We start from the raw sequence: 11,436 nt of genomic DNA on the forward strand, positions 1-11,436 counted from the left end.
CACGGCCTCTGACCGCGTCCCCGAGAGGTGCGGTGGTATATGAGACCGGTCGACTCAGGCCCAAGGTAGCAAGCAGGGCAGAGAACGTCCGTCCACTCTTCTCTGCGTCTCTGAACATGATGAATCTTTTTGCACTTCTCGGAGTCCTGTTAAGCTTTCCCGTCCGGTCCTCCGCCCGGATTGACTGGGCCTTTGCGGCGGATTTTCACCAGCGAGTCCTGCAGGACAAGAACCCCGGGTTCGGCGTGAATGAGCCGTTTATTCCTTCGCCTGAACACATCCTGCCGGAGAAGAAGCCGTTTGTCATTGATGAGAAGGTCAATTACTATGAGCATTTCTTCAATGGCTCCCGGAATGGGGAATATCGACGCTCATCGTGTCCGGCGATCAACGCTTTGGCGAACAGGGGGTATATCAATCGAAGTGGACGCAATGTGTCTTATACGGAGCTTGCTCATGCTGTTCGAAGGGTGTGGAATTTTGGTGATGATAATGTTTGTTTAAGTTGGTGTTTTATCTGGTAATGGCTAATGGAAGTAGAGCATGCTTGTTCTTGCACCGACATTCGCCGTACACGGTTGGCCGGAAACCATCGACTTGGACAACTTCAATGTACTTATCCCTCTTGTGCTTTATAAACCAGCTACTAACAGTGATACAGGACGATCTAGTTCAATATGTAGTCAACTGTCCCGCCGCACCGACACGCAATGACCGTGCCGTGGGCGACAACGTCAACATCAACATGGCACTATTCGAATCTCTTCTATCCTTCTCCAAAGACGGGGTGACATTCACCCTAGAAGACCTGGCGGAGCACCACCACCTCCGACACAACCAGAGCAAGGCTGACAACCCGCATTTCGTGTTTGGGAACCAAGGGGCGATTTGCTCTCTGTAAGACCGACCCGTCTACCTCCTGTGAACATTATCTGATGAGTGACAAGGGCCCAATATACCAACATGGTGGGTGTGTTGGGGCGGAAAGGCAAGCATGGCTGGACGACGCTGTACGTGGATGACGTGAAGACATTCTACTTGGATGAAGATATTCCTAAGACTTATGAGCGGAGGGAGATGGCGGTAAGATCTGTTGGATTGAACACACTGATTCTTACTGACGAGAGTAGCATTATTCTCCCGAGTCAAACGCTTTTGTCGACCGCATGACGCATCATGTTGGATACGCTATCCAGCGGCCTTTCCCTGAGGGAGACCAGGACCCGGGGCGCGATATCTGTCCTATGAAAGCACGGTTTCAAAAAGAGGGATGTGAATAAACTTTTGCTGTGGTACAATTGTGGAATTATAGTGACGGTTTTAGGAAGAAAAGCAACTGTTATAACGCATTCAATAGTTCAATGAGTGTTTAAAAGAATAAGTTGTCTGATTTTCTATAGAGGATTTGTCTAGGCTTAAACCATGCTCAAGCTACCTACATTTTAGTCACTCATGAAACAGCGAAGCTTGAATCAAAACAAATTAAGTGTATACCGTTTCGAAAGGTGGCTAAAGATACTAACTGAGTAAAAATGAATTGAATATAGAATAGCTATTCGCAGATACACTTAGTCTACAATACTACAATTTCCCCTTGGATTACAGACCATCCCGACGCGTATGCCTATAATGCCAGTCTTCGTGGGTCAAATCTGCCCGCAAGGAGTAATTGGCCTCCGCATCTTCCAGAACCTGCATATCCAAATCCGCTACAGCCATTCCCTCGACCGAGGTCCCCAGACGAACCAGCGGACCAGCATACGGGATCGTAACCTGCGACTGACCACAGTAATTGCGCCCCGGCGGACCCCCCGCATTGGCGAATACCACCGCACAGGTATTTTCATACGCGCGCGCCGTCATGATACTATCCAGAAACAGCGACTCGGCCGACGGATTCCAGCGATGCCCCGCATCGGACGCACCGCTTCGTGTCCACAACGTCGGCAGGATGATAATTTTAGCACCCTGGTATACGAGCTCGCGCCAGGCTTCAGGGAAGGCCAGATCCCAGCAGATCAGCAAGCCCACCGGACCCAGGGGCGTGTGTATGACCTGGTGTGGAGCGTCGGCCGAGGAGCGCAGATGCTTTCGCTCCGTCGGGCCCCAGAGGTTCTTCTTCGTGTAGGACCCTAGGATCTCGCCCGTATTCGAGATGAAGTAGGCGACGTTCTCGAGTTTCGGCGAGCCCGGGGGGTGGGACGATGTGTCGGGGATGGTTTGCACGATGGATCCGGGTACGATGCAGATGTTGCATTCCTTCGCCAGAGCTTGATACCCTTGTAGATATGACTCCCAGTCGGCGCAGAGGGGCGCGAACCGAGGGTCATCGGGGATCCAGTTCGTGAGATGGAACTCTGGCAGCACGGCGAGGTGGCACCCCTGTGCTGCTGCGCCCCGGATGAATTCGGTTGCTCTGGCGAAGTTTTCGGCGGGGCGAAAAGGCTGCAGCATGTCATGTCGTGTTAGCGTGGAGTCTGTCGGTTTGAAACCGGCCTCGATGCTGGGCATCCTGCACAGCAGGTTTAACACGAGGCTTACCTTGACATAGAGTTGAACAACGGCAATCTTGTGAACGGGGGCCATGACTGGATAGTTTCCTCTCGAGGATTAAGCTTGAGATGAAGCAGAACGTCACGACTCCGGAAATGTGGGTAAATTAGGGATTTGCGTCGTCGCTGGGGGTTTTGACAGCTCTCGGATTGCAAGTCATGGCGGAGCAGAGACGATATACCGAATACCGAGGAAGTGTCGTCGAGAATGAGTCAGCCAGCGAAAAGCACGAGGCTAGCCAAAGAGAGATCTGACGGAGATGGAGATGGAGAAAGGCCAAGAGATGCTGGCTCACATCCGGTTTCTCGAACGTTTGGTGGCTGTCAGACGCAACGCCGGATAAGCCTGTCATAGGGCATGTTTTCCGGTACGATCTGTCGGTATGTATGGTATGTATGGTATTATCTGGTAGAATCCGGTACCGTATGGTTCTTACTGTATAATACTGTACACCTGTAATACCTCCGGTGACACATGGCTTCACACGACTCCAAGCCAAAGGATGCCAAACAACCATACATCCCAGCTGTCCTACCCTCCTCCTGCTCATTTGGGTGTCGTTTCCGAGCTGCTCATGTCAATTATCACTCCTACAGCCGTGACATCGGCTCAGTCCGCAAGACGGTCATCCCATGGACGGTCAACCCCGAAACAGGCCTGGTGTCATTCTACTTCCTAGCTTGACGCGTAAGAGAGTATGTTTCAGCGGGCTTAGAAACGGACAGTGAACAGAAAGTGTTTCGGGATTCTGTGGTCTTGGAACAGGTCTCCGATCTGCCTCATTCACCTTGGCCCGCTGGATCTCGTTAATTTAACCTCTGGGGGTGGAGCGCCCGACGCTTGGCCTACTCCCTGTCACTGACGCAGCGGGCGTCAGCCGGTTTTGACTTCGGTATCAGCGGACCTGGTACTTGGCTGATATGACTCCTCGTATATATAGAGCTAAAAACACGCAGGGATTAGGATGTAGCAAATGTGTTCTCCATTCAAGTCCTCTCTTCTGATTACATTGTAATAGATCATGGCAACAGAGTCTCTGCGTCTCGGCCTCTCGCTTTTGCTGAATCCTTCGTTCCCGAAGAAGCAGAAGCAAGAGCCGCAGCAGGAGCAGCAGCAGAAGCTCTCAAAGCCAGTTCCACCCTCTAAACAGCTCGTGTTTCACATCTCGCATCTTCCGAAATGGATGCAGCTGGATCCGTATATCGTGCATTGGTATAGACCGCAGCTAGATAGCTTCGAAGAGTGTTTCTGGTCCTTGTTCTACCTGCATAACGAGTCTATAAATACCTGGTCGCATCTTCTCCCCGGTGCATACTTCGTCGCATTGCTCCTGATGGTCGAATACTGGGTGTCCCACCTTCCATTCAACGTCACCCTGGCAGATGTTCTGGCTATCCAGACCTATATTGCCGGGACGGCGGGATGTCTCATCTTCTCTGTGAGTATTTATCTGCATGTCTAAAGTGAGATTGACTAACACGCTGCAGGCGGTGTTTCATGCGACAAATGCCCACTCCAAAGAGGTCGCAACGGTGTTTCTCAAACTGGACTATCTGGGAATCATTATGACTATATCCACGACGTGCACGTCGATGACTTACTTTGGGCTCTATGACTCCCCCTTCCTTCAGACAACGTACATATCCTTGACCGTGTTCTGCGCTGCGTTGGTATTCTGGGTTACGCTTGATCCTCGCATGGATGGGGTCTACGCCGGGCACTGGAGGTAAGATCTCACATGTTTAGCTACTGAATTCTAGCTAATCCGTTCGCAGAGCCGCTGTGTTCATTCTTTTAGCAGCTAGTGGCTTAGCGCCATTATGCCATGTTTCTCTTCTCGAGGGAGTTGCAGGTTTAGAGAAGTTCCCCTTGGAAACTCTGTGTGTTACGTGCATATCATATGCGGTTGGCACAATGGTATATGTGTCTCGGTTCCCGGAGAAGTTCTGGCCGCAGAGATTTGACCTACTGGTATGTCTGTTTCTGATCTACTGGGCTAAAGCTAATCTAATGCAGGGTGCGAGCCATCAAGTCTTTCACATTCTGGTTGCATTTGGGCAGATCGTTCACTTGTATGGTCTGCGAGATAGCCTCATTCGGTGTTACTTGGACAATATGCTGGGGAATTCAGTTCCTGGAGCCTGAGACGATTTAGACGAGGGATAGTCGCATTTTTGGTGGTGCCAAGCAACAAAAGTTCTTGATTTGGTTCCTGTGCAGGGTTAAGTAGTTTCAATCGGACTTAAGACGCATTTCTATTTATAATCTGTGATTCATGGTACTCCAGGTGGTTTTGGTGTCAGTATGTAGTCGCTGTCGGGTTCTTCCGTCTCACGATAAGATCATTTTGCGGGTCAACCCTTATAGATTAAGAGGATATACCCAAGAAAATAACTGACGGCTTAAGATAGTAGTCGATCCTTGTATGCCCAAGCAATGTCAAATAATATCCCGCCTGTCTATCAATTACCCCGTAGACACCGATCTAGTGGCAAAGTCACGGAGGGTCGGCTTCTCCCGAGAGCGTCGCTGGTGGATCTTGTCCTGTACTTTTGTCGGCGCCGGCGATGCGACTTTGCATGAAATGCGGGGTTTATCTCGCATGCCATGGGATGGCCGGTGTCATTAGCTGCGACATGCATCTGGCAGCTGATTCTACTCGAGGAACGATTTTAAATTAGGAAGCCAAGAGATAAGTCAATTTGCTGTTATGTGGTTAGCTCGAAACACAGGGCGAGATTGCCACCTTTACATACGCCGTGTTCTCCAACTTCTTGAAGGGCCATTCTTTTCTTCTGTTCACCCTCGTAGACCCAAATTCAGACATGGCAGTCAAGTCCATATTTACCGAATCCACCCTAGCTCGCTATATCCACGCCATCAAACATTCCCCGCGCGAGCTGATCCTGAACTCGCGCTTGTTACTGACCGTCGCATTGTATGCGTCAGCGGGTATTCCTATCAGTAGGTAGACAACCCAATTCCCAGTCTGCCGTGGCTAACCTCCAAAGCCTGGGATCAGGGCTCCTCTTCCGTGGTGCCCTCCTTGCCTGGTTTCCAGCTCAAGTTCGGCATCACGTCCGCCGCCAACCCCGAGCAGATCAGCAATTTCGTCTCCCTTGTGTATGTCGGGGCTGGGGTTGGAGGTGGCCTGTCTTTCTTTCTCAATGATCGCATCGGCAGGCTGTGGTCGTTTCGGCTATACAGCGCCGTCTATATCGTCGGACAACTGATCGCAACTTTGTCCGATGGCCACCTGGGTGCGTTGTATACGGCCCGCATCATCTCTGGTTTGGGGATTGGATCGTTGACGGTGATTGGTCCTGTTGGTATTGTCGAAGTCGCCCCGACCGAGTTCCGGGTCTTCTGTCGGTCTGGTTCAGTGTTGCGATGTTGTTGGCGTTGACGGTGTCGTGTTTGGTTGTGCTCGCGGCGTATCTTCATGTGGCTGTCGGCGCTATGCAGTATCAGATCGTCTTCTTCGTCCCGATGATCGTCATGGCGGTTATGATCGCCGTCAGCTTCTTTCTTTACGAAAGTCCTCGGTGGCTTTCCCTGGCAGCACGTGATGACGAAGCCCTACATACTCTGACAACTCTGCGTGGACTGCCAGAGTCCCACCACCGAGTCACATCCGAGATGGACGCAATTCGCGACCTCGTCCAGCATCAAAAAACCATCGGTACCAGCCTGATTGCTTCCTGTCGCGAAGCCTTCCTCGTCCCGTCGAACCTGCGCCGAGTCCAACAAGCCGTGCTATCATACGCGCTGGCGCAGTTGTCCGGCGCCAACAGCGTCACTTCGTACCTTGTGCCCATCCTCTCCATGATGGGACTGGGAGGGGGGACGGAGCGATCACTCTTCCTGACTAGCATGTACAGCATGGCCAAGTTCTTCTTCACACTCATGGCTAGCTTCTTTTTCATCGATGCACTCGGCAGACGCAAGAGCTTGTTCCTCGGGATCACTATCCAGATGATCTCGGATATCTATATCGGGGTGTTTATTAAGTGGCAGCAAGCTAGGAATGTGACGGGTCGTGCTAGCGATGCTGCTGTCGCTGCCATCTTTCTGCACGGATTTGGCTATGCAGTTGGTATGTTATCATTCAGGCCACCAGGTAAGATAGTCCTGCTAATCTTGTCTAGGCCTTCTTATTCTCCCGTATGTATTTGGGGCAGAGGTCTGGCCGAATCAGATTCGTTCGTTCGGCGCCTCCTTCTCGCAGCTATTCCATTGGTTGTTTTACTTCGGGGTGAACAAGGGCATGCCGTCGTTGCTGACGAATACGCATAACTGGGGTGCGTTCTTGTTCTTTGCCGGGTGGTGCTTTGTCGCCCTGTTGTATGTGTTCTTTATCGTGCCAGAGACGGCTGGTCTGGGGCTTGAGAGTCTTGACGCCGTCTTCGAGCAGCCCTTGTGGAAGGCGTATCTGAGTACCAGGCGACTGCAGAAGCCGGTAGTTGTGTCTGCGGAAGACCCGTAAGTTCGTCCATTGATCTTCAACGCTATTCCTAGCTAACAGATGTTTAGAGGCGAGGATGATGAGCATGTTGAAAGTCCGGTGAAGCCCAAGTCTTCGACTTCTTCGATAAAGGATCGTGTTTGAAATGAAACTAGATAGAAACCATGACATGGTTTCCAGATCAATAGCATTCCCTATATGCATCAACATTGAAATACATTACACTACCTTCGTGACCCAATGACTAGGCCATATTAAAGCAAAGGTAGCATGTAGTTTCTATGACTCCATTTCATACAGTCTATTCCCCTTAGTTATGAATCATCTTCACCGGCGAATTCGGCTCGCCCTTCTCAAAGAAAGCCCTGATATTTTCAAAGCACTCCATTTCCGCCCTTTGGAACGCCATATCCGTTAACCCGCCTAAGTGTGGCTGAATGATGACCTTGTCACTGCTCTGGAAGTAAGGGTTTATCCTCGGCTCGTTCTCAAACACATCGAGCCCAGCCCGAGCAATCTTCCCACTTTCCAGCGCCTCAATCAAGCTCTGTTCATCGACAATCGGACCTCTGGCCGTGTTCACCAGGAACGCGCCGTCTTTCATAGCTGCAAACTCCGCTGCGCCAATCAGGCCCGTTGTGCTGGCATTCAGCGGGCAATTAACAGACACGATGTCCGACGCAGCGAGGAGTTCGTGCAGCGTGGCGCAATACCTCACTCCATATGCGGCCTCTTCTTTTGCAGACAGCTGGGTTCGATTATGATAGATGACCCTGAGGTTAAACACGGCTGCTTTTTTCGCCAAATACTACCTTGCATTAGCAAACACCATCCCATAGGTACCAACACCACCGTCAAAAACTCACCTTCCCAATCGCTCCCAGTCCTACAATCCCCAGCGTCAACCCCGACGGATCCCTCCCCGGTACCAGCCCCTCGCCTGCTGGCACTCTCCAAGACCCCAGTCTCGCACTTCTCTCCGCATTCGTCGTATTCCGCAACACCGCCAGGATCAAGAACAGCGCCATATCCGCCGTCGCCTCGGCCACCGCATCGACGGTATTACAGAACCAGATCCCCTGCGAGGCCATCCACTCGACGTCGAATTCATTGTAGCCGGCGCTGGCCGACGTGATTATCTTGCAGTCTGGTGCCAGCGAGGAGAGTAGGTCGGCGTCGAAGGGCTCGTAGGGCGGCGTGCCCATGCGGATGATGAGTGCATCGATGGGGCCGTCTTGTTCGATGGTTAGCGGGAGGAGGGTTTTGGTGGCTTCGCGCGTGTAGGCTTCGAGCACGGAGTAGTTGTAGGATTTGGCGAATTCGGTCAGGTATGAGGAGGGGATGTATTTGGGGGTGCCGAGGGCGACGACTCGTGGTTTTTGGAGGAGGCGGGTGGGAGACATGATGTGTGGATTTGCGAAGCTGCTTGTAGACGCTTTGGATTATGTGAAAATGTTTAGAAATAGATATATTCAGACCAAAAGGTTCAATGTGAACCCCGCGGTAACCTGCATGTCTGCTTATCGTCGCCCTCGGCTTTCACCGTGACTGGCTGCATTGCTGGTGGAGACTCGGTGATAAGCATTAAACTCCTTCATCTCGAGTAAACTATGCTAGAAGATACGGGGCCCTCGGCAGCTCTTGCGAAGTCAAACGATAAGAAGCACCTAGGTAAGTGTTCCTTCCTGCAATGTCTATAATGGCCGGGCGGGTGATCTGCACCCAAAGATGTTATGGCACTATATATGGCGGGTGGGCAGGGGGATTTTCGTATGGACTCCATGTTGGTCTTGTTGGCGTTGGCTCATGGACACTGCAGGCCTCCCGCTGCGGCGCTTACATTCCTACATCTAGACCTAAAGTCGCTAGTATTTGATATTCGACTTTGCATAGGCACAACTCTTGGCGAGAAGGTATAGATTTCATCCACAAGCACAAATAGAACAACACAACCAAACATTCAATATGTCAAATAGAAACATGGAAAGAGTGAAATATAGGTGAAATTATCTAAGTAGACTGGGGATGTTTGTTTAACCAGAAACATCTCGCGGATACCCTATGGAAGCATCGCGGTGCGTTACAACATGGCTTCAACATGTTGTCCAAGTTTCATTTGAAAATGACCGGGGACGCTACTGCGTGATGTCGCTCTTTACTATCTCTCGCCTTCATCAGAGTAGGTACATTGATCCATTGCCTAGTGCACCAACCTCGACGCTACCTGAAAGCAGTGGATTATGTTACTGGCTTGCTCTTGGAGTCCTCCCTATCCAGATCTGGTTAATCGGATATCTTGACCCGGTCGACTAACACTTCATATCGAAACAAAACCCAGGAAAAGTCTCAATCAAGTGCCCAGGACACTTACCTCATGTTACTGAAAATACTCCATATGCAGTCTTCTCACGTAATCCGGGTATTGCTGGTGATCACAGGTTCTTTCCCTATATACTGTGCCAAATTCAGCAAGAGCAGGTTCAAACTGCAGGAGTAAATAAAACGACGAGAGATTCCCGTAGGAGGTTTTGGAAGATGAGACCCTACTCGATTAAAGGAAAGCTAAGTGTTTTACTAACAGATCCAAACAAGATCAAATCCACTTTATAACTGATTTATACCTCACAAGTGAAAGCAATGGGGAAGAGAAAGAATCCCGAGCCCGATTCTCCCCTCGATTCTCTCCCCGATTCTCTCCCTGATTCTCCCCCCAATCCTCCCTCCGATTCTCCCCCCGATCCCACCCCCGATCCCACCGATCACGCCGAGTCCAGTTCCGCGCCGGCGAAGAGACCGAAGACCGAGCCCAAGAAGCTCAAGGATATACCAACAACTAAGGCGAACTGGCAGACAGAGGCAACCTCCCTTGGCGTCGAATCCACGTCCATCAACAAGATGGGAGCCCTCTGCTCCGGGTCAACTGTCACAGCGGACCAGTTTCTCGCTTTTCGGGTCATTTGGCCGCCCACAAAAAAGGCTACGGAATTGGATATCCCCAACAAAGAAAGGGCAAGGCAGATTCTGGGCGAGTTAGAGCCCTATTTCGACAACTATACCCGTCATATCGACACCCTGAGATCTTCTTCGCCTCCGATCCAATTGGGCCCCTTCCAACTAGTCCTGAGTTCGCAGCAGATGGTCGAAAACAAGGTTCCGGCCGAGTCAACGCCCCCTTATGGACTTAGAGTTCGATGGAATACCAAGAATATGCGGCATGACACCCCATTGTCACACTTTAGCGACATCACTGCGGCCGCAAACAGCGAGAATCCCCACAAAGACTTCGCACCGACCAAGGACGAACAGATCGTCAATGAATCCCTAGTAATGCTCCTCTCGGCCCTGGCGTTGAACACACCTGGTATACCGTGTCTTTGGAACTCCACACGGATCGGTTTCCGGGTCGATTTCGAAACCGCGAGCATGGAAGCCCGAACAGACGGCTACTTAGGGCTGCGCGGAGGAAGCAATGAAGAGGAAACGTTTGCCATTCTAGAGGCTAAATCCCGTGTCCGTACGCGCAAGGCGGATGAACATTCAATTTATTTCCAAGAATCCGCCGAGTTGGTTTGCTGGATCAAACATGACCAGAAGGAGTCACGAAAATACGGTCTGCCAGCCTTGAAGACCGGTTATCACAGTCGACTACTCATAGCCCAGGACAGGCATGAGATCTACGTCGTTATTGCCACATACGACGATACCTACATACAGTATCTCAATGGAGAGGAAGTCCCATCCTCATGTTTCATGACTATGCAAGAATATGGTCCCTTCAATACAATGTTCGGCAACAATATGAGACGCTTCGCAGAGTTCGCTATAGGGTTCTCTCTTGCAATCGAAGCTGACCCACTCCCACAAGAACCTATTCGAACGTCCGGTCGACTAGAAAGTGACCATGAGTCTGAGTAAGTTACCTTCAAAATCCCTTTCATATAGACTCATTGCGACTAGCAATCACACGATAGTGATATCCCACATTAGCTAGCTCATGGCAAATCCGTCAAAAGGAGCCATGGGCCCTACTGCGAAAGGACCACCCCCATGGCAAATCCGTGAAAAAGGAGCCATGGGGGGCAATAGGACCACCCCCATGGCAAATCCGTGAAAAAGGAGCCATGGGGGACGACAGGTCCTCCCCATGGCAAATCCGTGAAAAAGGAGCCATGGGGCACGATAGGACCACCCCCATGGCAAATCCGTGAAAAAGGAGCCATGGGGGACGACAGGTCCTCCCCATGGCAAATCCGTGAAAAAGGAGCCATGGGGCACGATAGGACCACCCCCATGGCAAATCCGTGAAAAAGGAGCCATGGGGGACGACAGGTCCTCCCCATGGCAAATCCGTGAAAAAGGAGCCATGGGGCACGATAGGACCACCCCATGGCAAATCCGTGAAAAAGGAGCCATGGGGG

At 51.1% G+C, this 11,436-nt stretch overlaps 6 protein-coding genes across 6 annotated transcripts; 4 read left to right on the plus strand and 2 right to left on the minus strand.

Moving 5' to 3' along the window:
• Window positions 1-119: 119 nt before the first annotated feature.
• On the plus strand, window positions 120-1,218 carry P170DRAFT_402251 (putative toxin biosynthesis peroxidase; the record flags this gene model as incomplete). The annotated part of the gene is made up of 4 exons (XM_024846413.1): window positions 120-494; window positions 662-897; window positions 948-1,083; window positions 1,131-1,218. Coding segments are annotated over 4 exons (834 nt in total), but the record flags the coding sequence as incomplete, so codon positions are not given.
• A 311-nt stretch (window positions 1,219-1,529) lies between these two features.
• On the minus strand, window positions 1,530-2,798 carry P170DRAFT_402253 (carbon-nitrogen hydrolase family protein). Its single transcript, XM_024846414.1, has 2 exons — window positions 2,542-2,798; window positions 1,530-2,445 (listed from the first exon to the last, which is right to left on the minus strand). Exons 1-2 carry the CDS (start codon window positions 2,584-2,586, stop codon window positions 1,600-1,602), a joined length of 891 nt encoding a protein of 296 aa, XP_024707550.1. The 5' UTR covers window positions 2,587-2,798; the 3' UTR covers window positions 1,530-1,599.
• Window positions 2,799-3,574: 776 nt separating this feature from the next.
• P170DRAFT_453698 (hemolysin-III family protein) lies at window positions 3,575-4,793 on the plus strand (the record flags this gene model as incomplete). Its single annotated transcript, XM_024851382.1, has 4 exons — window positions 3,575-3,991; window positions 4,041-4,279; window positions 4,329-4,524; window positions 4,570-4,793. The coding sequence occupies 4 exons, from the start codon at window positions 3,575-3,577 to the stop codon at window positions 4,696-4,698; spliced, it is 981 nt and encodes a 326-aa protein (XP_024707551.1). The 3' UTR covers window positions 4,699-4,793.
• A 367-nt stretch (window positions 4,794-5,160) lies between these two features.
• Window positions 5,161-7,039, plus strand: P170DRAFT_444282 (general substrate transporter; the record flags this gene model as incomplete). Its single annotated transcript, XM_024850624.1, has 5 exons — window positions 5,161-5,172; window positions 5,391-5,517; window positions 5,565-5,859; window positions 5,895-6,649; window positions 6,702-7,039. The coding sequence occupies 5 exons, from the start codon at window positions 5,161-5,163 to the stop codon at window positions 7,037-7,039; spliced, it is 1,527 nt and encodes a 508-aa protein (XP_024707552.1).
• A 289-nt stretch (window positions 7,040-7,328) lies between these two features.
• Window positions 7,329-8,421, minus strand: P170DRAFT_507091 (D-mandelate dehydrogenase-like dehydrogenase; the record flags this gene model as incomplete). The annotated part of the gene is made up of 2 exons (XM_024854446.1): window positions 7,329-7,826; window positions 7,885-8,421. 2 exons carry the CDS (start codon window positions 8,419-8,421, stop codon window positions 7,329-7,331), a joined length of 1,035 nt encoding a protein of 344 aa, XP_024707553.1.
• Window positions 8,422-9,655: 1,234 nt separating this feature from the next.
• Window positions 9,656-10,933, plus strand: P170DRAFT_472159 (uncharacterized protein; the record flags this gene model as incomplete). The annotated part of the gene is made up of 1 exon (XM_024852914.1): window positions 9,656-10,933. One exon carries the CDS (start codon window positions 9,656-9,658, stop codon window positions 10,931-10,933), a length of 1,278 nt encoding a protein of 425 aa, XP_024707554.1.
• Window positions 10,934-11,436: the final 503 nt, after the last annotated feature.

This window comes from Aspergillus steynii (assembly GCF_002849105.1).
Source record: "Aspergillus steynii IBT 23096 chromosome Unknown P170scaffold_2, whole genome shotgun sequence".
NCBI lineage: Eukaryota > Fungi > Ascomycota > Eurotiomycetes > Eurotiales > Aspergillaceae > Aspergillus > Aspergillus steynii.

Bases quoted from the DNA above. Each gene is read 5' to 3' on its own strand.
- P170DRAFT_402253 (XM_024846414.1), bottom strand. From the start codon at position 2,586: ATGGCCCCCGTTCACAAGATTGCCGTTGTTCAACTCTATGTCAAG. The intron at 2,446-2,541 runs GTAAGCCTCGTG...GACATGCTGCAG, and splicing joins TTGTTCAACTCTATGTCAAG to CCTTTTCGCCCCGCCGAAAA.